Genomic DNA, 26,329 nt, shown 5'->3' on the forward strand with positions numbered 1-26,329 from the left:
AAAGAAATTTATAATTTATTGAAAGTTCATGTTAAGAAAATATTGCAAGTTAAAGAATTATCTCCCTTAGACTTCTATGCTGAAAAAACATAGAAACCAATGTTCATGAGAGTTTTAGATAATTAGACATCGACATAAATGATCTGTGTCAGGATAACAGTATCTCCAGTTGTTTGCTACTCAACCTTTACAATAAAGATAATGAATTGACAGTTCTCTTTCCAGTAAGTATAATTTATCACAGTTTTTACATACATATGCATTACGTGGAGGCGGTTTCGTAAATAATGTTTTTATTGTGCTAGATGTGTCTGAAATTATATAAAAAAAAGGGTTTTTTCAATTAGAAGAAACAAAAATCAAATATTTATTTTTAAGTCAGCCATCAATACCATCTGTAAACCCAACGATAAATGAAATTTATTATGTTGTTGGTGAATAATTCTTATTTCTTTATTGCCCACAAGGGGTTAAACATAGAGGGGGACAAACAAGGACAGACAAAGGGATTAAGTCGTTTACATCGACCCCAGTGCATAACTGGTACTTCATTTATCAACCCCGAAAGAATGAAAGGCAAAGTCGACCTCGGCGGAATTTGAACTCAAAATGTAACGGCAGACGAAATACCTATTTCTTTACTACCCACAGGGGGCTAAACACAGAGAGGACAAACAAGGACAGACAAACGGATTAAGTTGATTATATCGACCCCAGTGCATAACTGGTACTTATTTAATCAACATGAAAGGATGAAAGGCAAAGTGAACCTCGGCGGAATTTGAACTCAGAACGTAGTGGCAGACGAAATACTGCTAAGCATTTCGTCCGGCGTGCTAACGTTTCTGCCAGCTCAGGCGAAAAAAACCCTTTGGACAAAACACACCTAGGAGGAGGAAAAAAAAAAAAAAAGCAAGCATTTTTAAGTCATAATTTTTCTAATTATTTATAGTTATATATATATAATAACCCCAATCACAAAAATGGATATAATAAAAAGAACATCATAGAATATCTTGGAAAAATTAAAACAAACACAATATTAAAAACCTCATTAAATGTTGTGGTTCATTTAAAGTTCATTTTACTACAACCTGATGCTGTGCCCTATGCCATTCAGAAATTCCTCCATGGTCTTCCTCTCACTCACATAGTCCAGGGTGGGATTATGTCCAGACCCCAGTGCTCTATGACCTAGGACTCAAATATGCGGTCTTTATTTAAAGCTGTTTGGAAGTGTATCAAAGGACTACGTTTTAACCAGTTGAGTGACTATATAGATGTTTTTTTTTTCTTGCAAGCATGAAGGAGGTAAACCATTCATTTATTCAGGTAAGGGTTGGATTTTTTTTTATCTGAATGTAGTAAAAGTACAATAAACCCACCAATTTCCAATTAAATGCCACTAGGTGATTCTCATTCCTTGTAGCAAGTTAGTTTGACTCCCATTTCTGTATTATAACTCCTACTGTGTTAATACCGCCATACCCATAACTACTAACTCAGTAGTCATACTACTGAAGTCATACCACGACTAAAGACATCACCATACCACTAAAGAAACCATCACAGCACAATGGCATCATTTTGGTATATAATTTCATGTTAACAGGGGTTAAAATGGAAGGTGATATTGGGTAGCATTTGGAAATACCCTCTAAAATAAAATAATCAACTGACAACATAAGAGTAATATTTGTTTTCTAGCTGATATATTAGAATATTTTATTATTAGCAATTAGGCATGGCCAAAGACAATTTTTAAATTCACTTTTGTTACATTTCTTGCAATAATTTCCCTCCAAGCATTCTTTTGATTCAAAGAGTAAAAACAGATGCTTAACAACATACAGGTGTAAGCATGGCTGTGTTGTTAAGAAGCTTGCTTTGCAACCATAGGTTTCATGTTCAGTCCCACTGTGTGACACCTTTAGCAAGTGTCTCCTACTAGTTGGTCATAAATTTAAAACATAACTCTTTAAATGATCACTTCTTTTTACCTGCAGTCTTTGGTCTTGAATTTCCATGGTGCATTTTACCTAACTGCTTCAAAACTTTATATGTTTGGATGCTGCCAGATGATCTTGTTGTTGGTGGTAACTGCTGAGATTGTTGTGATTTGTTGGGATCTGAAGACTGGCATCTAGCTGCTGCATGTTTATTTTTACCAGTTGATTTTGACGTTGGGTCACTCATTCCAACCTCATACAGAGCTTTTGCTATAGATCGTTCATCCTCTTCTTTATTTATCATATGAGAATATTTCTCTCTGCTCTGCTGAATGTATTGTTGCTTATTATAGCTTCCTTCTCCATTGCTTGCGAATTTCTCAATATTCCACAAAGGAATTGGTTGCTGTAAATAACCATGAGAAAACTTTAAAAAATGCTAAAATATATTTGAATTTTTTAGATGATGTCACTATTATTAGTTTATCATCTCGAACAATCTTTTCACTTTGGAGTAAATCTTTCTACTTGTAAAATATCATGACATTTCACTTAAGCCCTCTAAAGATTAATTTAACCAGTTCATTTAAAACACGTATTTAATATATTTCAATTAACTAGTTTATCTGCACATTTTAGTTAAGTTATCTGGTTGAACTCTTCTTATAACTAATTAACTTGACAATATCTATTTTAATATTAATGACTTGTAGGGACATGGTATTTTGTTATACAACCATAATATACTATGAAGTATATTGTGTTTTTATAAGTCATTACTGTGTCGTACCGTGTAGAGATAGATAACCATAACAAGTCATCATTATTATCCTCATCATTTAACATCAGTTTTCCATACTTGATAGATCTTCTCAGTACAGCATATCACCCAATGAGGTGCTTTTTACGTTGCTAGTTACACAACACTGGCATCAGCCATGACTACAATTTCACTTAGCTTGATAGGTGTTCTCAAGCACAGCATAATGCCAAAGGTCCGGTCACTTGTCATTGCCTATGTGAGGCCCAACATTCAAAGATCATGCTTCAACACCTTGTCCCATGTCTTCCTGGGTCTATCTCTTCCATGGGTTACCTCCACCTTTAGAGTGCAGCACATCTTTAAACGGTTGTCTTCGTCCATACACATCACAAGACCATACCAGCACAGTCTTTTCTCTTGCACACCACAAATGCCCACCTTTTCTCTTATGCTCAACTTTTCTCTCGGGATGCTTACATTCTGTTGTGCGTGCACACTGACATTAACATCCAGCAAAGCATACTAGCTTCATTTTTTACAAGCCTATGCATATCCTCAGCAGTTATAGCCTATGTTTCACTACTGTGTAGCATAGCTGACAATCTTTGTTACCAGCTGAGGTAGGAGCTCTCTGAACTTTGCCCAATCTATTCTTATTCTAGGAGCTACACATTCAGAGCATCCACCCCAAAGGTAACAGAAGCTATAGACTACTTCTACTTTTCCCCCCTTGGCATGTGATGGGATCTATTTTCTGTACATTTTTAGTGTTAATGGTACCTGTGCATCTTTCACACACAAAAACTATTTTCCCTGTTAACCTTCCTCTGATATTGTTGCACCTCTTATGCATCCAAAACTTACACTGCCTATGCCTTTTCTACAGATTGAGCAGGGCCATCTGCCTAAAGGGATTTGTGAATTGTCTGACTTCCTACTTACTAAGACTTTGGTTTTTGCTAGGTTAACTGTAAGATTCTTTGATTCCAGACCTTGCTTCTACACCTGAAACTTCTTCTCTAGTTCTGGTAGTGATTCAGCTATAAGAACAAGGCTATTAGCATAGAAGAGCTCCCAGGGATAGCTTGTCTTAAATTCCTCTGTTATTGCCTGGAAGACTATGAGAAACAAGAGGAGGCTGAGGACTTGGTGAACCTCTACTTGCACCCTGAATTTTTCTCTGTACTGGATGCCAACCCTCACCTTACTGACAGCATCCCTGTATGGCTTGTACAGCTCTCACCAACCACTCATCTATCCCTAGTTTCTGCATCGGCCACCAGATAAGGGCCTAGAACAATAGAATGATTACATTACAAAATTAATTCTCATCCATCCTTAATCTCTGATCAAAGACCACCGGGGCTTATAGTCATTATAGATGTATTATAGTCATGCTATTTAGCTCTCTTTAGGTTTGGGCCACAGGTCCAATTAGCCCTCCGCAGAAGCTAAGTTCATACAGAATGCAGCATTTAAGCTAGTATATATATATGTGTGTGTGTGTGTGTGTGTGTGTGTATGAAGGTGCATAGCTCAGTGGTTAGAGCATAGGGCTCGATCATGAGGTAGTGAATTTGATTCCTAGACCAAGATATGTGTTGTGTTCTTGAGCAAGACACTTTATTTCATGTTGTTCCAGTTCACTCATCTGCAGAAATGAGTTGCGACATTACTGGTGCCAAGCTGTATCAGCCTTTGCCTTTCCCTTGGGTAACATCAGTGGTGTGAAGACGAGAAACTGTTATGCATAGGTGACCTCTGGTCTTCCATAAACAACGTTAACCAGACTTTTGCCTTGAAGGGGAACTTTTTAGGTGCAATCCCATGGTCATTCATAACCAAAGGGGGTCTTTTATACACATGCATGCATGCATCCATCCATCCATACACACACACACACACACACACACATATATATAGACAATGAGACAGAGAGAAAAAGAAAGAAAAAGAGTTGTGGGATGAAAACCAAGACTCATTAAAGAGCAACTGAATTCAGGGATACTTTAATGTAAAACAGTTTCACATTATTAATGGTTATCTCCCTTCAGCCTGATTCTCGGTCCTAGTTCCAGGGATTTAACGAGTGGTACCATGTTGTACAAGTGTTTATCACTATAATCCATTGATATACAGATGTCTCTTTATATTGATCTCATTCATCATTCTGTCTACTGAAAATCCAAATGCAATGGAAGAGCGGTGATGTGTGTAGACTTAACTAGCAAGTGCACGGTTATGCAGATCTGCTGCAGAACAGTCATCTGAGTGGTTGTGGGTAGAAAGCCAGTAACAAGGAAACAAAAAGAGACAGCAATTCTCTGTGAAGATGGAGCAGTCACTATATAAATGACATCCAGTGATACAGTACATGTTAAAACCGTTTAAATCTTCTGCATTTAAATAGTTTTTGACTATTGAAATGTAGTATTTATATTGGTTGTATACTGTCAATTTAACGTGACAGTATGGGATTACACCACCGCTGTTTAGCCCTAGGAAGCATCGACACCTCCTGATGGCTTCGACACATTTTTTCCTGTGTCCTTATATATTTACGAAGGGGAGACAAATACCCCCAGCGGCCAGGCCTGCATCTAGAGACATGCATGTTTCAGGATCTTTGTCCATCATCGGTCTAGTGTAGCAGAAGCCCGCCAGCTGCAGATATCTGTCCCGACTTCGTAAATATATATATCTAATTTTCAGTGAAGTTTATGTGTCGAAGCCATCAGGAGGCGTCGATGCTTCCTAGGGCTAAACAGCGGTGGTGTAATCCCCTACTGTCACGTTAAATTGACAGTATACAACCATTCTATTGCCCCACCACCGTACATATCTCTATGAGATATTTAGAAATTTAATATTTCAGTATTTATATTAAGGTGACAGAATAAACCATCATAAGGAGAGGAAGAGAAAAGCAAACGAAAGAGAGAAATATTTGAATGTAATTGATTTTTACTGCTACAAATCAGTTTACATATGATTAGACACAGACGTGGTTTTGTGGTAAGAAGTTCACTTCCCAATCTCAGTTCAGTCCCACTGTGTGACACCACGAGCGGCTGTCTTCTATGATGCCCTTGTCCAACCAAAGCCTTGTGAATAGTTCTAGTAGATGAAAACTGAAGAAACCCAGAAGCCCGTTATATAAATGTGTGTGTTTGTATCTCATCTTGACATTGTGTAATAGTTGTAAATGATTCTTTACTCCCTAGAACAGTACTAGTTCACCCTCTTACCTACACTGCATATATGACGGTAGTCATACAAGCAATGTCATTTATTTCCAATGTTCTGTGAGAACAAATTTGCCTATAGGAAAATATTACTTTGCTTGGTGACAGAAGGGGCATCCAGCTAGAGAAAAACTACCTCAATAAACTCTATCTGACCAATGGAAGGAAGCATCAGAAAGTGGACATTAAAAAGTTGATGGTGATGAATTGAGCAAGATGTCATTATCATCATACCCCCACCCCGTCATCATCTTCAATTCTTTTAAAATTTAGTTTGAAGAAGTGTTGGGTAGTGCTTACAGCCTTTGCAGGACTGTAACAAACTAATGAAGTCAAAGCAGTTGATATTACACAATTAGTACTTCTGCAAGCAGATATCTTTATAGAAAATATGGAAAAAGAATTTTCTGCCCACCGCAACAGAATTGAGATCATAAAAACCAGGTGCCCCATAAAAAGCATTAATATGGATACTGCTGCCATGTAAAAAGCATGTGTGCCAGTACCACATAAAAAGCACCCAGTACAATCTGTGGAGTGGCTGGCATTAGGAAGGGTATCCAGCTGTAGAAACCAAACCAAAACAGACTATGGAACTTGATGTGGCCCCTGGCCTTGCCAGTTCCTGTCAAGCCATCCATCCCATGCCAGCATGGAAAACGGATGTTAAAATGTTGATGATGGTGTAGTGTGTTGCGGCATAGCTTGATAAAGTAATGCGATGCTGGTTGACTGGTGTTAAGCTACTGGAGTAACATAATGATAATTATAGTGAAGATGACAGGGGTTACAGCAATTATGGTAACAGTGATGCTGACAACAAAACAAGAAAGAATATGTCCTTACCAACTTAGCAACAGTTTGTAAGATAAGGGGATCAACGCAAATCTTCTCTAAGGTATTCCTTAAAACCAGGTTTTGCTTCTCTAAAAGTTCGATACGAACTATATTGGACTTCAACTGGAGGGCCATGTCCTTTTCAAGATGACCACTGTCTGTTGGATAGAAAGTAGTGAAAGTACTTTAAGGTGTCAGTAAAATATCTTGTGCTAAAACGAATAGAAACTTACTAGTGATAAAAGGATTTTCTCTAAATATGGAACTACGCTGCTTATATATATATATATATATATATATATATATATATATATATATAGAGAGAGAGAGAGAGAGAGAGAGAGAGAGAGTGTGTGTGTGTGATGAAAAAACTGTTGTCTAAATTAGGCAAAAATGAAAATAAACCTGACATCTCATCTTAACAGGTATATTTACCAAAATTACATAAAAATATCTTGAACTACTAAAGAGTAAATTTATTTAATAAAATCACCATTGACTTTGGAATCTCCTGAAACTCTTCTGGATGGTCTCCTTAAGTGGGTGAATGCTGCCATAATTTTTGTCTCCAGTTCATCTTTGGTTGTTACAAGGAATTTTGTTAGTCTCTCATTCAACTGCACCCCACACATAATAATCAAGGGAGTTGCAACCAGGGTAGTTAAGTGGCCGGATGTTAGGGGTGATGTGGTCGCAGAGATTGTCTGACAGCCATGACTGGATTCTCCCGCTGGTGTGGCATGGTGCAGAGTCCTGTTGCTAGACATAGGGCTTCCCAGTTGCCACCCTCTTGACCCAGGGCAACACTACCTCCTCCAGGCACTTGATGTAGGCCTGTGTTGAGTCTGAATGTTTTCTCATGTATGCAATATCGATAAGCTGCAGAAGGGCTTAAGCAGCCCCATACCACTTATATCATTGTCTGCTCCCCTGTACCCTTTACTTATTTCCGTAATCATTTATCTTTATTTACATATCCATTGTAATGGTTTTAACCTATGCCTTCAGTTCAAATATAATCCGACCAAATGTAGAGATCGCTGGACTTAACCAGTCCTAATGCGGACAACAGATGGGGTTCTCTGGAATATTCCTGTGAGTACACTATCTTAAGCACCCTACGGTAATGTTTTGGATACATTCTAACTTGAGTTTTATCTTTAGCATAAGTAATGCCCTGTGACAGTCATGTTAGTAGGTTTCCTTGTATTATTATTTTTTGCTAATTTCTTTTTATAACTTTTAAAAACATCTTGGTTCCTCCTTATATTGGAATTACTCCCAAAATTTCTTTATTCCCTAGAACAGTACTAGTTCACCCTCTTACCTACAGACTTTTGTAGCCCCAGGATGTTAGATTATATGCTTTTAATATTTTGGGCTTCCAGACTTCTTTTCTAGGTCATGTTTTCTTTCCTATTTCTTCTTCCTTTTGTTTATTTTGGATGCTTTTGTTTTACTCTGATGAAGCACCGTGCCCTGATTCAAATGTCCTATGAAGATGAGGAATTTTATTTTCGCAATTATTCGTAGACATTGATTGGCACCAGATGCAGAAACAGCCATAAGGTTTGTTATGTCACATAAATGTTATGCCATGTTCTGTATTAAATAATAAGCTATAAATGTGGTCCAGTTGATGTGCTTGTTGATCTGAGGTTTTCTCCATTTTCTCATCATCATCATCATCATCATCATCGTTTAACGTCCAATTTCCATGCTAGCATGGGTTGGACAGTTCAACTGGGGTCTGGGAAGCCCGAAGGCTGCACCAGGCCAGTCAGATCTGGTGGTGTTTCTACAGCTGGATGCCCTTCCTAACGCCAACCACTTCCTGATAAACTTTTGTTTATTCTATTGTTACCTGTACTCTACAAGCATAGTGTGCCAGCATACCCATGCCTTGAGATAACACAGGTAATAGATACCGATAGTGTATACAGATATTTTATCCCTTAGTCAGTTATTATAACCGCTGACTCTGCTTACATGTATATATATATATACACACACACACACATTTGTATGTCTGTATATTAGTGAGCAGATACTGAAGGCAATAGATCTAAAATGATTGGGGAGGAACAAATTAAATATGAGTCAAAATTATAATGACAGTTAGCAGAATATGAACTGCAAAGGAAAAAACAGAGCTGGCTGGAGTTATAAGATATGTAATATTATATGGTTATTCAAGTCAAGAGATACTTGTTGACACAGTAAAGAAGACAAAAGAACTGCAAATAATTCTTGATATATGTAACATTAATTTGGAAAATAGATTAAGTGTTATGAAGGCAAAGGAAATGTAGAGATGCATACAAAATTTGACAAAGTACAAAAGGATTAAACACAAGCAACACTAGCTACTTGTTCAAGACAAGCCAAAAATGAAAGTAAAATAAAAAAATATCTGATATTCTTACATAAATTATCATCCAAAACAGGGCCATTTAAGTCAGGATATTGCACCAAAAGGACTTCTCGCTCCTGAGTCTTTTTCAGTTCTTTAGTAATTTCTTCAACTCTTGATCTGACTGCTGTGAGCAATTTCTCATTTTCATTTTTTTCATCCATTGCATGCTGTTGTTTGCTCTACATTAACCAAAATATCTCATTATTCTTATTACAATTTATGCAAATAAACGAAATCAAAAAAATAAGTTGATCTATGCAGAACCTCCTTTGTTTTGAAATTCATTAAGAAGGGATGGATGCAGAAAGCCATATGCAGATACCTATTTGGTTTACATGACCTCTTTAATAATAAAAATCATCCAAAAATGGAAAAAAAGAAATATACTACACAGTTGTTGCATGAGTACTACAATCTACTTTACATAAGTATCCAAGGGCACTAGCATGAACTAATGAATAACATCTGCATTGTGGTTAAGAAGATCTACCCTCACTGATTTGAATGAACACTTCCCTTTGTAACTTAACCTGATAAACTGTACTGTGATAATAACCATAAAAGCTTTTAATACAATAAGAAAATTGACACTATTAACCTTTGACAGCCCTCTTTTCTGACAGTCAACTCTATTTAAATTTCACTACAAATTTATGCCCTTCACCCCCAGCTATGCGGGGGAACTATTGCTCAGGCTAAAATTAATAAAGACAAGTGTTACCTCTTCATACTTCAACTGTTGCTGTAAATGTATTTTCTCTTTAAGTAATTCATCATATTTCTCTAGGTTTTCATCAATGTCATCCTGCAGATCTGCTAACTGGTCATGAAGAGTTAAATTTTCTTCACTTAATTGTTCAACTCGTTCCAACAGTGAATCTTGTTTCTTTTGCATCGACTGTATCAATACAGAATATTATTTCTAAAATGGTACATTACCAAAGAATATCTTATTTCTAACATGAAAATTAGATGAGTTATTCCCAAATCAATTCTTATGAAGAACTAATAATTACTTTAAATCTTTAAACTATTAGACAATTTCCTGTTAATTTAATGCTCTGCTAAGAAAATATGAATCTTTTTTGTTAACCATTATATTGACAAGTAAGTTAGGTCAAAAGCTGTTGTTTTTGTTTAGCACCACATTAGTCTGATCAAGCAAACATAAGACCAAAAACATTTCAGCCACCATTCAGTCAATGGGGAATCTTTAATTTTGTGAGCTACATGACAACCTCACTAGTGCTGATACCACAAAAAAAGCACTTAATACATTCTATAATGTGGTTGGCATTAGAAAAGCCATGCAGCTATAGAAACCCTGCCAAAGCAGACATTGTAGAATGATGCTGTCTTCCAATTTGTTGGATCCTTGCAAACTGTCCAACCTGTGGAAGATGGATGATAAAAGATGATAGCATTATTATCCAGTGTGTCTTTTCTTTATTTAAGATGGTATGGTGTGATTTTTATGACAATTTGGCTACTATTTCAAGCACCTTGATTAACAAATAAAAGCTCAAACATTGGCCCAAGGGTAGAGAGTTTTCCTTCATTGTAGTTGTCACTCTACATATACAGCCAACATTCTGCTTCTTCAACTATTACAGCCATCACTTCACAGCTCTTATGTTAGATAAATGTGAGATAAGTTGTTTAGTACCTTATCCAGTATTAAGAGCAGTTCACAAGTCTTTAACCAAAATATCAATTCAGCCTTTGAGACTTATCAAATAACTGATCGTAGAAAATATATTTCCAATAATATCAAACTAACTGGTTATATAACTATAAAACATGTAAATATTCCAAGGACTTGAAAGAAACTTGAAGGCTGATATAAGATTTGAAGAATGATGTCTATTTCTTATAGTTAAGGAAACTGCGGAATATTGAATTAAGAAGAGCCCTACCCTGATGACACTCACAATGGCAGTGACAATGACAACAAGCCTCAACATAACATTCAATTTTCCAAGATGGCACAGGGCAGATGTATCTCATGCACATAACATCATTACACATCTTACTCTTTTGTCATTTATTTTGTGAGATCTATTAGTGGAGATTTGTCCTCATTAATTTCCACATCTACTGAGAACAAATTACACCTTTTTCGCACAATGCTTATTGGCCATTCACATTATATCTGTACATGGTCATGTCTCATGCACACTTCAACTGATGTATTTAATGATTAGCTGCTCTTGTGCAGTATTTAATACAGATTAACATTATACATCTAACAGATCATAAATACCATTTTTTTTTTTGCCATTTACATCACTCTCCCTTTTAAAGAAAAGACTACAACAGATTAGAAAATAACTTATGAGCTGGCAGCTAGCTCAGTACATTGTTATTTCATCTTTAACACAATACAATGACATGATTTAAAGAACATTTTGAAACTGAACTACTTAAATGCTGGATTGCAAAGCAGAAAATCTTGAGTTTAAACAATCCAACAGCCATGATGTTATAATAGAACATATCACCCCACTTCTCTTAGTCTACTTGGCTAAATACCAATTCCATATGTTAAATGACAAAAGCTGCTAAACAAAAGCACATAGAACCTCCTCTTTGGTTGTAGTTAATTAAATGACATTCTGAACTTCAATAGACAGTCATGACAGACCATAAGTGATAACTTATACTTTGGCTAACAAACTTCACTTCAACAGACATCATGGAAATTAAGGAGTAACATCATTATCATCAACACATCTACCATCAAATTCATTTTTTCTATATCAGCATAGATTGAACATGAGTAAGTATTCAACAAACCTCACTATGTTTCAATATACTCTTACACTTTGCTTGTGTTAATGCTAGTTCTTTAGCTGATTCAGCAAGTTTTTCACTACATTCAGTGTTTTGTAATCTCAGTTGATTCATTTTTTCCTGAAATTCCTCTCTATCTTGAGTAGCTTCAGTCATTTTCTTCAATTCTTCAGTCAACTGAGCTTTCACCAACTCTAAAATTATAAGATATTGAAGAAATTCATAAACTTTCTAAACTTAGGAAAAGAAATACAAACCTACATAATTATGTGTACATGATCATTGCCATAATATTGAGGTGGTAAGGGTTGAAGAAGCAGTGATGGTGATGCTAGTATTTGCCATGGTGGTAGAAGTGGTATTAATATTGGTTTCCAATTTTGGCATAATTTTGGGGAAGAAGGAGTAAGTCAATTACATTGACCAATGCTCAACTGGTACTAATTTTATCAACCGTCAAGAGGATGAAAAGCAAAGACAACCTTGGTGGAACTTGAACACACAATGTAAAAATGGATGAAATGCCACTAATTCTGCCAGCTTGCCATCTTAGAAGTGGTATTAATACTAATAGCAAAATGGTGAATGAACATAGATACTCCAAACAAATATTTGGATTTGTAGACTGGTCTTACCAGCATGAACATGAAAAGGATAGATATAAAACAAGGCACGTGATACAGATGAAAAACCACTAAGTGTGTACCAGCTTTAAATAAGAATATCATTACACTAAACCAACCAAAGAATTTACAGGTTTCTTTTCTTTAAGATTCTTTCACACTTCAGTATAAAGCAATTAAAGGTATGAAAACAGGAGAAGCCCCTGATCCATCAGGAATCACTGCTGAGATGCTGAAAATATCTGGTAGAGTAGGTTATGGTCTAGTCACCTGTATAGTTAATCAGGTTATTCAGGAAGGTGCAATCCTCAGTGACTGGTGAAGCAACATCATACTTAGTTGCCACAAGGGAAGGGAGATGCCTTAGATAGAAGTAATTATAGAGGCATAAAATTGCTGGACCAGGTGATAAAGGTTATGGAGAGAATTATAGCCCAATTAATTAGGAACAGAATTAGACTAGATGAAATGCAGTTTGGCTTTGTGCCAAGAAGAAGCAGTACGGATGCTATTTTCATAGTCAAGCAACTACAAGAGAAGTATTCGGTTAAGAAGGAGCCATTGTACTTGGCATTTGTTGATCTGGAGAAAGCCTTTGACTGGTGGTTTCTGAAGTAACTAGGGGTAGACAGATGGCTTGTGAAAACATTACTGGCTATGTACAGAGGATTAGTTAATTAGATAAAAGTTAGCCATGAGCACAGTGATAAATTTAGTGTACTGGTAGGTGTTCATGAAGACTCGGTCCACAGCTCCCTCCTATTTATCATTGTCCTCTGGGCCATAACATAAATTTAAGACTGGAATCTTAATAGAATCTGTAGCAGAACTAGAAAAGAAATTCTAGAAATGGAAACAAAACCTGAAATCAAAGAGCCTTAAAGTTAACTTAAGTCCTAGTAAGCAAGAAATCAGACAGGATGTTACCCACTTCAAGTAAACGAGCCTCCTCAATATGTAGAAAAGGTGTAGGCAGGAATTCAATTCAGTGTACCCAGTGCAAGCTACGGATACACTAGAGGTTCAGTGGAATAGTAGGAAGGTTGACAGAGAAAATAGTGTTTGTATGTGGAAGATGTACAAAAGCCAAAAAGTCTGGAGATATGTGGGGATGAGCCAGAAGAGGGCCAAGAAAATGGTCAAAGGACTGACTGGAAGAGGAAGCATGAGAAGGAAAATTATATGATGCATGTATATGAACAGCAATGCTATATGATAGTGAGATTTGGGCCCTGAATGCACAGGACATGCGATGTACAAGAGAGAAGACTATATGCTGGTTTGGTCATGTGATGCATGTGGATAAGAACAGTTACATAAAGAAGTGCCAATAACTTTAAGCGGATAGAACTTGTTGAAGATGGAGACCCAGAAAGATATGGGATGAAATATAGAAGGTCGATCTCAAAATGCTGAGCTTTACAAAGGAGATGACCAAGATACTTGACACCTTGCTGTACTCAAGAAGAGCTGCCCAATGCAATGGAATTGATATCCTAAAACCACCTGTATCTGTCCTTTCTATAGTATAAATCTCTCAACTGGCACAAAGCCACTCTCCTTCTATACTACCCCACCACTCTCAGTTAACGGGCTTTTGTTACGCAAGGTACTTGGTGACCTTGTCAGTGATGGTGCCACATAAAAAGCACTGGTGATAGTGCTATTTAAAAAGCACTGGTGCTGGTGCCACATAAAAAGTCCCCAGTACACTAACTAAAGTGGTTGGTATTGGGAAGAGCATCAATTTACAGAAATCATGCCAAAACAGACAATGGAACCTGGTGCAGCTCCTATCAAACCGTCCAACCCATGGCAGCATGGAAAACAGGCATTAAATGATGATGATACCTTGCACTATTACAAAAAATAGACAGATTATATATAATTAATATTGACTTCACATTATGGATGACCCAATTTCTGACTATAATAGGAAATATAAACAAAAGAAGTGTATATTGTCTTCTCACAACCATTTCATGGGATTGATAAAGACAAGAACCTAATCTAATGAAAGAGCCCATTCAAAATGGTATAGTTATTGTTCTCCCTAATTGCAAACAAACTTATACTCCATTTGTTTATATTTTCTGATTCATACCAGTATAAAACATCACAAAACTGTCAACTCAACTCCAGAGATGATCCTTGAAACTCACTGAAATCTTGTGCGTTCTTTTGTTCTTTTCTCAGATTCTCACGGCATGTTTCAAGCTGATTTCCTATTGATTTGATCTGGAATTGCAGTTTCCCCTTCTCATCATAGATTTCTTTGAGTTTGGTCTGGTGTTGCTTTTGAAGGACAACATTTGTCTCCTTCTCTGAGGCCAGTTTTTTCTCAGTCGCTTTCTGATGGTTCTCCAAAGATCTAGAATAATGAGAAAATGGATATGGAGCCAACAATTTTGTTGTTCTTTATCCCCAAGTTAGTACTCATCAAAATCTTTACAAACTTACCATTCCATCTTTTTCTAAACTACATAGCCAATTGTGTCCTTTTTTTTAAAGGACAGTTTGGTGTTATTTTAGGGAAATTTGGCTATTATTTCCAGCAGGTTGAGCAACCATACAAAAGCTCTCTCTCTCTCTTTTCTCTCACACACACAATGTAATAAAAAAGACAAAGTATTGAGACGTTACAAACTTGTGATATGGCTGCCATGTATTTGTAGCATACATACTACAGCATGTGACATAATCCTAATAATAACATTGGTCAATTGCTCTATAGGCCTTTTTAAACAGATGTTACACTTTGTAGGGTAAAATCAGAATATACAGATATTACAAGTAAGAAGCAACAACCAGCTCAACAAAATGAAAGAACAATGTAATGTAATATAGAAATTTAGAGTGGTATGTAGTAAAGCAATGTAGCGTAGCTATTGTTTAACTTCTAGGCCAATTTCGATAGAGGCAGAGCTATCATCAAAAGCATTCCAACTGTGAATATCTTGCCTTTTGGAGTTTACCTAGGACAACATTATCTAATGTATTTTTCTCTTTTTTTAAGACTATAGAGTATGATTTGACAGATATTTCTACAAGGTTAAGTGACTATACAGACACTTGCTAATGCTGTAATATAGTGTGGTGTAATAATTGTGATTGCTATGTAGTTCTGATGCCTAGTTTGCTAGTTTTAAATAACTAAGTGCAATTCGCAGTATACTATGCTGCTGCCTGTTTGTAGACCGTTGGAAATTCATCAGATTACACAGAGACTAATAAAGGTAAAAAACTGAAAATTGGAGAAGAGGTCTGTGTTGTTTTCTTTTTTATTTTTGTATGCATAATTTATTTGATAATTTATGTTTGTCTATTTAGTATTTATATGGTTAAGAAAATGTATGAATTAAACTGAAAGATCTAGTTGATTGTTTTTTAAATAAATTCATCTTAAATAAAATAAGTCAGTTGACGGAGATTTTAAAAATACTTGCAATGATTTTTAACAAATGAATGAAATGATATTGAAGAAGTACAGAGAACAGGAACACGTAATTTACAGCATTAGTTTATAACTTCTGTTCCAAAATCATCTAAGCTTGACTTCACTTTTTGTCTTTTAGCAATTAGTAATGTATTAATTGGCTGAAAAATATTCTTTCAATTAAAAAAATAATATACATGTACTATGCTACTATATTTTAAGTAAACAATACCAAAATATTTAATGGACATGTAAGGTAATACAAAATTTTGAAACTGAAAAAAAAAGCAATAGGTAAAAATATCAATAAAAATAATTAATATAGCTTCCATTACCTAGGTGACCAAGTCAGTAGTGGGGTAGGGTGCACTGAAAGTGTAGCTGCTAGAATAAGAATAGTCTGGGCAAAGTTCAGAGAGCTCTTACCTCTGCTGGTGACAAAGGGCCTCTCTTTCAGAGTAAAAGGTAGATTGTATGACGCATATGTACAAACAGCCATGTTACATGGCAGTGAAACATGGGCCGTGGCTGCTGAGGACATGTGTAAGCTCGCAAGGAATGAAGCCAGTATGATCTGATGGATGTGTAATGTCAGTGTGCACACTCGACAGAATTTAAGTACCTTGAGAGAAAAGTTGGACCTAAGAAGCATCAGATGTGGTGTGCAAGAGAGACGACTGCACTGATATGGTCATGTGGCGAGAATGGATGAGGATAGCTGTGTGAAAAAGTGCCACACCCTAGTGGTTGAGGGAACCTGTGGAAGAGGTAGACCCAGGAAGACCTGGGATGAAGTGGTGAAGCACAACCTTCGAACATTAGGCCTCACCAACGCAATGACTAGTGACCGAGACTTTTGGAAATATGCTGTGCTTGAGAAGACCCGGCAAGCCAAATGAGACCATAACCTCATGGCCTATACAAGAAGTGTAACCAGCCCACTTATGTGTACCTTTCCTTCATTGGACACTAAACTCTGCTTGTGAAGACCTGTTGAGGCAAGTGAAATCAAAATCAAATTCGATGACTGGCATCTGTGCTAGTGGAGCGCTAACCGAGCGTGATCGTTGCCAGAGTGGCTAACTGGCTTCTGTGTCGGTGGAACGTAAAAAGCACCATTCAAATGTGATCGTTACCAGCATTGTACATTTTAAGCACAAAGCACTCAAATCACCAAAACCACATTATATTACCAGTGTTGCCTTACTGGCACTTATGCCGGTGGTACATAAAAAATACCATTTGAGTGTGGCTGTTGCCAGTACTGCCTGATTGGCCCTCATGCCGGTGGCATGTAAAAGCATCCACTACACTCTCGGAGTGGTTGTCACTAGGAAGGGCATCCAGCTGTAGAAACTTTGCCAGATCAAGATTGGAGTTTGGTGCAGCCATCTGGTTTGCCAGTCCTCAGTCAAATCGTCCAACCCATGCTAGCATGGAAAGCGGACATTAAACAATGATGATGATGATGACATCCTTGTATGCAGTATTTTTTTTTTGTGTGTGTATGGGATTCAATGGAACATTTTCCTCAGTTTCTATATGCTTGTAATATCTGGTGGTGGCAACTGAGGAGGCAAGCAAGATGAACTGAGCCAGAGTAAAACAGTGGCTCTTCCTCAGTAATTTAAGAACTGATGAGATTAGTGATGCTGACATTGTGTGTGTGTGTGTGTGTGTGTGTGTGTGTGTGCATGTTGCTGCTACTGTCACTGCTATTGTCATTGTTGTTAATGGTATAACATCAAAATCAAATTCGATGACTGGCGTCCGTGCTAGCGGGGTGCAAAGAGCACCATATGAGTGTTACCATTGACAGAGTGGCTAACCAGCTTCCATGCCAGTGGCACTTAAAGAGCACCATCTGAGCGTGATCGTTGCCGGAGCGGCTATCTAACCTCCATGCCAGTGGCATGTAAAAGACACCATTCGAGTGTGATCGTTACCAGCATCGCCTTACTGGCACCTGTGCTGGTAGCATGTGCAAAAGATTCGAGCAAGGTCGTTGCCAGTACCGCCTGACTGGCACGTAAAAGCACCTACTACACTCTCGGAGTGGTTGGCGTTAGGAAGGGCATCCAGCTGTAGAAACTCTGCCAGATCAAGATTGAAGACTGGTGCAGCCATCTGGTTCGCCAGCCCTCAGTCATTCGTCCAACCCTTGCTAGCATGGAAAGCGGACGTTAAACGATGATGATGTGCATTGTAATATAATGTGGTTTTGGTGATTTGTGCTTAAAATGTACATCAGGAGACATCTCAAAAGTTTTAACACACTCCAGTATTGCAATATTTCTAAAAAATTTTCCTCTCAAATTGTTTCTTGGGTTGAATCATTCCAGCTGACATTAATTTGATTAAGTCCCAGTGCATGGTACCTTGGGCAAACATCTTCTACTATAGCGCCATGCCAACCAATGCCTTATGAGCAACTTTGATAGATGAAAACTGTTTTGAAGCCCATCATATATGTGTGTGTGTGTGTGTGTCTTTGTGTTTGCTCTCCTGCCACTCCCACTTGACAACTGGTATTGGTTTATTTATGTCCCCATAATTTAGTGGTTCTGCAAAAGACACAGATAGAATAAGTAACATTTAAAAAATAAGTACTGGGGTTGATTTATTCAACTAAAGCCCTTCAAATGGTGCCCCAGCATGGCTGCAGTTCAATGATTAAAATAAGTAAAAGATAAAAAGAGATAAATATCATGGATTCAAACTCTAGCAATGACATCATAGTGGAAAGTAGACTACACTTCGATTTTCTGGCAGAAGTAAAACCAAAAAGGATCAAACTTTAAATCTCTTGGACAATGCCTGATTTTCAGAACTAGCAATCTATCTTTGTATGGAAAATCCAAAAGAAATTTGAGGTAATTAACAAATATATTGAGTGAATTTGGAACCATAATATTAGATTTGTTTTATAATTATAACCTTAGACTTAAGAGATCTTACTTCATTGCTTGAATTAAACCATATTACCCTGAGTGGCTCAATTTTTTGATTTTTGGATATTTGTATATTGTTGGAGCAATTGAAGCAGGGTTCAATGAAGGATTGATGACTCGTATTTGGTGACCCATGGCCAAGAATTTAACTTTCTGAAGCCCAGTTAATCTAGATATAAATGGGTACTATGGGCTAACTATAATTGAACCAATATAAACATGGCATCACTATCATGTATGTATTAGTTTGCAGTGCTAAAGAGAATGCAAATTCTCAAAAAGCTAACAGGAATCCATTTGAGGATATATTCAACCATGAAGTAACGGCAGTTATTAGTAGCTAAGCATATTTAGGTAAACAATGTAATGAGACTAGAGGCTTATAGTATTATAGAAAAGAAAGAGAAGGAATGATTTCTTGAACCAAAGAGTGTAATATTGTTATACTTGTTTTTCTTTTCCATCAATGCCATTTCCGTTTTCAGGTGCTCAGTTTCAGTCACTAATGTTTCAATCTGTCGGCAAATAACACCGAGGTCTTTGTCCTGTTCATAACTATACTTTGTTGTTTCGTTGAATGACATCCAGGAATCATCTATTTCTGGCTTTATTATTAGCTTGTTGACATTAGATGGCAAATTCAATTTTTGGCATGTCTTGAAAATGGCGAATGCAGATCTTTTGAAACTTCTCTGAATGACGGAACATGACTCACATGGCAAAAAAGCAGTCTCAACTGTTTGAGTTGACTTGAAACACATATCTTTTGACATGAAACTGTAGAGACTTCCATCAGGTGACATAGGCTTGCGAGATGAAGAAGAATGTGAAATATTTGGTGCTGATTTACAAGTGCTGGTTTCATGGTGATCAGTAACATGCTGCTTTTTTTTATCTTTTAACTAAAGAAAATAAACAGAATTAAAATAATAAGATTAATAACTTTATAATGATACTATTTTACCAAAAATAAAGAAAGATTAAAACAGTTTTCCAAAGGTTTTGTAAAGATGATGTGACAAAAGATGATTGTAAAGATGATTTTCCAAAGGTGTTGTAAAGATGATGGACAGTGAAAAAGATACAGAGGAATAAATGAATATATCAAATAATGGAATAACTGATGGATGTATGGATAGTCAGATGGTTAAAATGAAAGGTGAGCACACAAAAATTGAGGAATAAAGTAATTGAAAGGTGCAGAGAAGTCCGGGTAAAAGAAGAGATAAATGGAAGAGACAGACGGATATCGTTTCTAAAAAATGAAAGTAAACAATTACTGGATATATTTTAATGTCCAGAATAACAATTACATATTGTGAATAAATTCTAAATTTCATATCAGAAGTGAAACTCATCAAAGAAGAAGTATCCAACAACTGGAATTAGCAACTATCACTAAAATGAATGAACAGACAAAGCTATTTGATTAAGAAGTTCATTTCACAGCCTTGGGCTAGTATCCTGTATTATAGCTTCAGCTTATCTTGTGAGTAAAATTTGGTAAATGGAAACCCATCATACACACACACACACACACATAAATTGAATAATTCTAACCAATCAGTATCAAGTAGATCAGTTGCATTTTTAAAAACAGAGACTTTCGCTTTGCATGTTTTCCCCTCGAAATGTGACATTAGTCCATGTTTCACCTATGAAATGTAATTTGTCACCTTTCACGCTAATAGCAGATTTCACTGTTTTTCTCAAAACAGGTTTCCCCATTTTCTTCCATATGTCCATATTTATTATTGAAATATCACTTCCAATTGAAATTTAATATGTATTCCATTTATTTTTACGTGTATGAATCTGGGAGTCAATTTTTGTTTCTGCTGGGAGCACTCCAAGATTTTTAATGTTTGAACTTCGTAATTTTGTTCTGCAGTATGAACTCTTATGACCAATTCTTTTGCAACTGTAAACATTTTTGATTTTTAAATGGAGTCTTTTCTGAAATGTATGCCCCCACATCCATAACATGGATTAGGATGTGGTGCACTTTTTGATTGTACTTTTCCAGTCAGTGTATCTGTATTTTCTTGAATTTTTTCAACATTGTGTTTCAGATTTACCATCCTTTGGCATTCTTCTGCCATTGACTATAAGGTTAGATCTTGGTTCACTTGTTCCAATTTAGAAAAAATTTTTGCCCAAATTTCTGCATCCTTGTTTGCTGTAAGGCACTTGAACATCTCAGGTGTAAGTTCTTTGAGCTTAGTAAAATCATCATTCTCTTTTTTTGTTATATTACAACACTCCATTTGAGTGCTAAATAGAGACGTTTTATCACCAAATATATTAGACAGTAATTCTATTGTTTCTTTGAAACAAATTTCATTGAGTTTTTTAGGCAACATGAAATTACAGTAACATTCATGCTCTAACAGAGCTAATTTTCGCAGTAACAATCTCTCTTTTTGTTTGTCCGACCATGATTTGCTTTCTTGCTGAAAAATCTCCTTATACCTTCTCTAGTAAAATGCAAAAGTTATACCCTCGTCTGGGGTATAACTGAATTCATTAATCGAGTTCGAAATGCCATTGGTGAAAACAAACTTACTTCACTTTTGGACTTCTTTGAATATAGCTCCAATAATTGTTCTTGTTGTAGTTGTAGCTGTAATAGTTGCTTCTGCAACTCCTGCTGCTGCTCTTGTTGCTTTTATAACTGTACTATGGAAGTTAATAGGTATTTTGTTATTTAACAAGTTGTATCACGAACAAATTGTTAAATAACCTATGTGAGCTTCGAAAAGCTCGTCGCCAGAAGTTGTAATGTAATTTGTTACGTACGATAAATAAAATAACCAGACAACAGTAAAAACAATGTAACAAACTAACAAATCTCTTTACGAACTAACAATCAATATTCCTTGTGAACTAACCAACCAACACCTTCTGACTTCACTAGAAACTATCACAAACTTTACTTGACTCTGAACTCTGAACCTTGAACTCACTCAGATCATTACTATTTATAATTTACTCAGACCAATCTATCTCTTGCAAGGGGCATTGTAGATCTAATCACAACACTATATATATATATATATATATATATAGATATATAGATAGATAGATAGATAGATAGATAGATATAGATAGATAGATATATATATATATATATATATATATATATATATATATATAGAGAGAGAGAGAGAGAGGAGAGAGAGAGAGAGAGAGAGATACAGATACAGATATTGTGTGTGTGTGTGTGTAGGTGTGTAGAGATATAGATATTATCATTATCATCATCATGCATTATAATTTGGAAGGAGTAACGAGATATGAGTAGTAGAAGACGAGGAGGAACTGAGTATGCATATATATATATATAGTGTGTATAATCTGAGCCTGGAATGCACATGGAGAATTCAAATATAACATTAAAACATTAGAAATAAAATGTAAACACAAAACCAAATAAGATATAATAAATAAAATGATACTACAACAAATAAGGTAGGAACTCGAGGAGTTCCAACCAATCAAAAAACTTAAAAGTTTCTTTTTTATTTTAAGATTCTTTCACACTTCTATTTTATTGTAAGTGTCTATTTGAAATATAGAAAAATAGCTGTAAAAAAAGGAAAAGCTTACCTCATCTAAAATACGAAGTAAAGTTTTCTGCAGGAATTCATGCAAAACCCAGCTCTGACGAGCAACAAGTCCTACAGAATTGTTGCCAGCTTCTAAATTTGAGCTATTTAAGAGTAATATGTTTTTTCCTTTTGTTAACATTTTCAAAAGACTTTTACTAAATTCATTTGAAACATGAAGAAGATAGACCATTCTGGAAATAAAGAAAAAATTTAAAGTATTTTCTATCATTATTAACAACTGGTTCAAGCATTTTAAATTATTCTTTTTCAAACATATTGCTTTCAAATTTTAATACAAGGCCAGTAAATTTTACTAACCCACAAAGATGAAAGGCAAAGCTAACCTTGGTGAAATTTGAACTTAAAACAAAGACAAACAAAAATGCTGCTAAGCATTTAACCCAGCATGCTAACAACTCTGCCAGCTCACCTGATCATATTAATTCCATTATACAGTACATAAGGTATGGCATTTTAGAATTTTGTGAGAAGGAATATTTCAAGTTTTAGATTATCCTTTATCAAAGAGCATTGCTCCAAATATAAGATTTTCATTCTCTTCATAGGACATGAACATAGTCTTTTCATTTCTTAGTTTGTTTATAGCATTACAGATAAAGCCATGCTGGTGACCCACCATATATGATTTTTATCAAATCAATTCTTGCCAACACAGACTACCAATAAATTCTAGTGATTGTGTTCCATTGTAGAATTTCAATAATATATTACATGCAATAACCAGATTAATATAAGTTTAGAGAGAACCAGTAATAAAGAGGTTATTTTTACTTTCCTCAACAGTTTAATGAGTGCTGTGAATGATTGAGTCAGTGGAGTAACAAACAATAATCATCAGAAGACTAGTCATTTACTTTTCACTTCAGCTCTACTGCATTTTTGGCTAAGACACATAATTCTTATTAGCTCAGTTCACCTAGTTGTAAATACAAATTTTTGTGAATTTATACTACTCTTTTTAATTGAACAACTGAATTAGTTGATTTGCAAGAAAAAGCAGCCAAATCTTCTTTAGATAACATTCGACCATCTTGAAAAAGGAAGGATGTATTTGGATAATGTAATCTTATTATGTCTGAATAAAAGTTGATATGATCATGGCTGAAACACCTTTGAGAATTAATCTGTTCATTCATAGCAGATCCTGTGGCTAAAGAATTACAATCAAAACAACTTGGTGTTGATTGACAATAACAATAGAGATGCTGGTGAAGGATGGAATAGATTAAATTTGTAACATTATAAACTTAGCAAGTGTGTTGTTAGCTCATGGTGATAAGCTTGTTCTTCCTGTGGAGTTCAACTGTGATGGAAACCTTAACATCAAAACCATTATTTCTAATTTTATTACCATCATACCATTATGAACTCAAGATGAAATCAGACAAATAGAGAAAATAAAAAACACAAATAAATTCAAAGAACCAACAGTAAACTTTCCTCACCTGTCAATTAGCAAATCATAAAAAGCAATATGAGCAATTTGTTTAGCTTCCAACTGGTTTTCATCAGATAAGCTTGTAAAATTTAAATAATGAATCAACAGCTTTTCAATGTCTATATCTCCAGCTTGTTGACTTGGGAACTTCCATGATGGGTAACTGAGAGGACCAAGACGAGAAATGTATTCACTAATAATTGCTTGCAAATCAAATATATCCTCCCTAAGTGAGTCCAAGCAGGCAGCAGAACCCAGCAAATCAGCCATTTTATTCAAAAAACTGTTTCTTGTTTTTAGTTTGTTTTGGATTTAGTTAATGATGACCTAAAAAAATACACAATAGTATTAAACGAAAAAGAAAATACATCAAGTTAGGGCTTTTATCATGGCTCAAACTCACAGCAATAATTTATTTACAAAGCATTTTGTCCATTCATTATAGCTTTGTATAAGAAAAGGTGTGATATCATTCCATAAAAATGTGGGTCTATGTCATCTCTTATCACCAGATAGTGAAAAAATATGTTGTCCTTAGCATCAATTGCTTCCAGCAGATCACAGTAGACTTCAAACCTTTTTTCTCTTCAAACTGAATACCAACTGGCACAGTACCCCACTTGCACACACTTTCCAATGCCCGAAGTCTTCTGTCTCTTGTAATGCATTGTGATTACAGTTCAGTTGTTCAGTAAATTCATGGATTGTGTCTCATCTGCCAGTATGAATCATCACTGGTGATTTGTGTCAGTGGTTGCAGTTAATGGTCTCCCACAGTATGGTTTATCTTTAATGCTGGTTTGCTCTTCTCTATACTTCTTCAGCCATCTGTGCACAATGCTCTTGTCAATAATATCGATTCTCTAAACAATCTATAGCCTTCTATGGATGTTAGACAGCCTGCATCCCTCCTCAATCAAAAACTCAATGATAGCATGTTGCTTCTGCTTGGAAGCCATTATTTGCTGAAAATACAAACCAGGAAGAAGACTTCTAGAGAGGAAGAGTTACTCAACCATCATGTGTGATTTGAACAACCAATTTTATTTATGTGCACATTTACATTAGTCTCAATACAACTCTCATATATGTACGTACACACAGACACACACACACATACAAAGAAATTAATAAAAATTATGTAAACAATAAGCAGGACAGAATATAGATAGATAGATAGATAGATAGATAGATAGATAGATAGATAGATAGATAGATAGATAGATAGATAGATAAATAAACAGACAGACAGACACACACACACACAACACTCATATTGCTTTCAAAAATAATCCTGTTACAACAATGAAGTTAATTACAAAGGGTTAACTGTAGTTACTTTTATCATACTGGAAAAGTTGCAAAAACGCTTGGGAGTATATCCAAGAAAGATGAACATTTCCACGAACTTTCACCACACCAATACAAAAACACATTTTAAGTATCAATAATTTCTTATTTTGGTACAAGACTATATATTGATAAAACAATTGCGTACAATCGATTGCCAAAACTAGGTTGGTGTTTATGAATTAAAGGCAATGTACACCCAGGTAGTATTTGAACTCAAAACGTAAACAAGTGTAACTAAAATACTGCACAGTCTTCAAACTAACACTCCACCAATTCTGCTTACCACTCTCACTTTTAGTAGTAATGAAAGTAGAAGTAAATTACGTGTCTGATTTTCTTGTTTTACTTCCACCGTTGCAATAAAAATAAACACTTATCAACATTTTAATATTCTCCTTTGAAAATTACCTTATTTTTGCCACACTCCGATAAATACAAATACACTTACTTTGTTTCCCACTAATTGATAATGAAACGATATCAAACCATGTAGTACTACTTTTAAGCTATAACTCGTGTCCGCCGAAGTTTTGAGCGCCATTTTCCAACAAGTGACGTTTCTTAGCAACAACACATAGAAACAACAATCAATGATAATATTGCTTGACATGCTTCTTCGATGTCGTGATAAAAGTAAAAAGAAGAGAAAATCGATGCGTTCTTTAATAAACCATGTAAAATATTTAATGCATAGTTAACATATTTTATTGAACTTGAATGTATTCTAACGAGTTGCTTTTAGTTTCAGTTTCCGAATATTTTTCGTCATATCTTACCATCTGTGATTCCTTTATTGTCAGGCTCGTCACCTTTAGTTACATTTATTTTTCAGTTTAATATTGATTTCTAACATAACACAAAAAATTACATTTGGGGAAGCATATGGGCGGACG

At 35.6% G+C, this 26,329-nt stretch overlaps 1 protein-coding gene and 1 long non-coding RNA gene across 3 annotated transcripts; both read right to left on the bottom strand.

Annotated features, from left to right (window-relative positions):
* On the bottom strand, positions 1-26,236 carry LOC115215879 (coiled-coil domain-containing protein 157-like). Of its 2 annotated transcripts, XM_029785229.2 has the most exons (11): positions 25,885-26,236; positions 24,091-24,410; positions 22,623-22,815; positions 19,461-19,915; positions 14,789-14,997; positions 12,007-12,197; positions 9,932-10,108; positions 9,221-9,389; positions 6,804-6,952; positions 2,001-2,355; positions 1-311 (listed from the first exon to the last, which is right to left on the bottom strand). In XM_029785229.2, the coding sequence occupies exons 2-11, from the start codon at positions 24,351-24,353 to the stop codon at positions 181-183; spliced, it is 2,292 nt and encodes a 763-aa protein (XP_029641089.1). In that variant the 5' UTR covers positions 24,354-24,410; positions 25,885-26,236; the 3' UTR covers positions 1-180. The 2 variants fall into 2 exon arrangements, with proteins under 2 accessions (XP_029641089.1, XP_036358875.1); XM_036502982.1 differs by lacking the exon at positions 24,091-24,410 and having other exon boundaries at positions 2-311; positions 25,885-26,234.
* On the bottom strand, positions 8,314-8,821 carry LOC118763401. The gene is made up of 3 exons (XR_004999151.1): positions 8,784-8,821; positions 8,659-8,665; positions 8,314-8,466 (listed from the first exon to the last, which is right to left on the bottom strand). It is a non-coding gene; the product is annotated as an uncharacterized LOC118763401 (long non-coding RNA).
* Positions 26,237-26,329: the final 93 nt, after the last annotated feature.

The sequence above is a fragment of the Octopus sinensis genome, linkage group LG1 (assembly GCF_006345805.1).
Source record: "Octopus sinensis linkage group LG1, ASM634580v1, whole genome shotgun sequence".
Lineage (NCBI taxonomy): Eukaryota > Metazoa > Mollusca > Cephalopoda > Octopoda > Octopodidae > Octopus > Octopus sinensis.

Bases quoted from the DNA above. Each gene is read 5' to 3' on its own strand.
- LOC115215879 (XM_029785229.2), bottom strand. From the start codon at position 24,353: ATGGCTGATTTGCTGGGTTCTGCTGCCTGCTTGGACTCACTTAGGGAG. The intron at 12,198-14,788 runs GTGAGTTTCAAG...TTATAATTTTAG, and splicing joins AAAGAACGCACAAGATTTCA to AGTTGGTGAAAGCTCAGTTG. The intron at 2,356-6,803 runs GTAAGGACATAT...GGTTATTTACAG, and splicing joins TACAAACTGTTGCTAAGTTG to CAACCAATTCCTTTGTGGAA.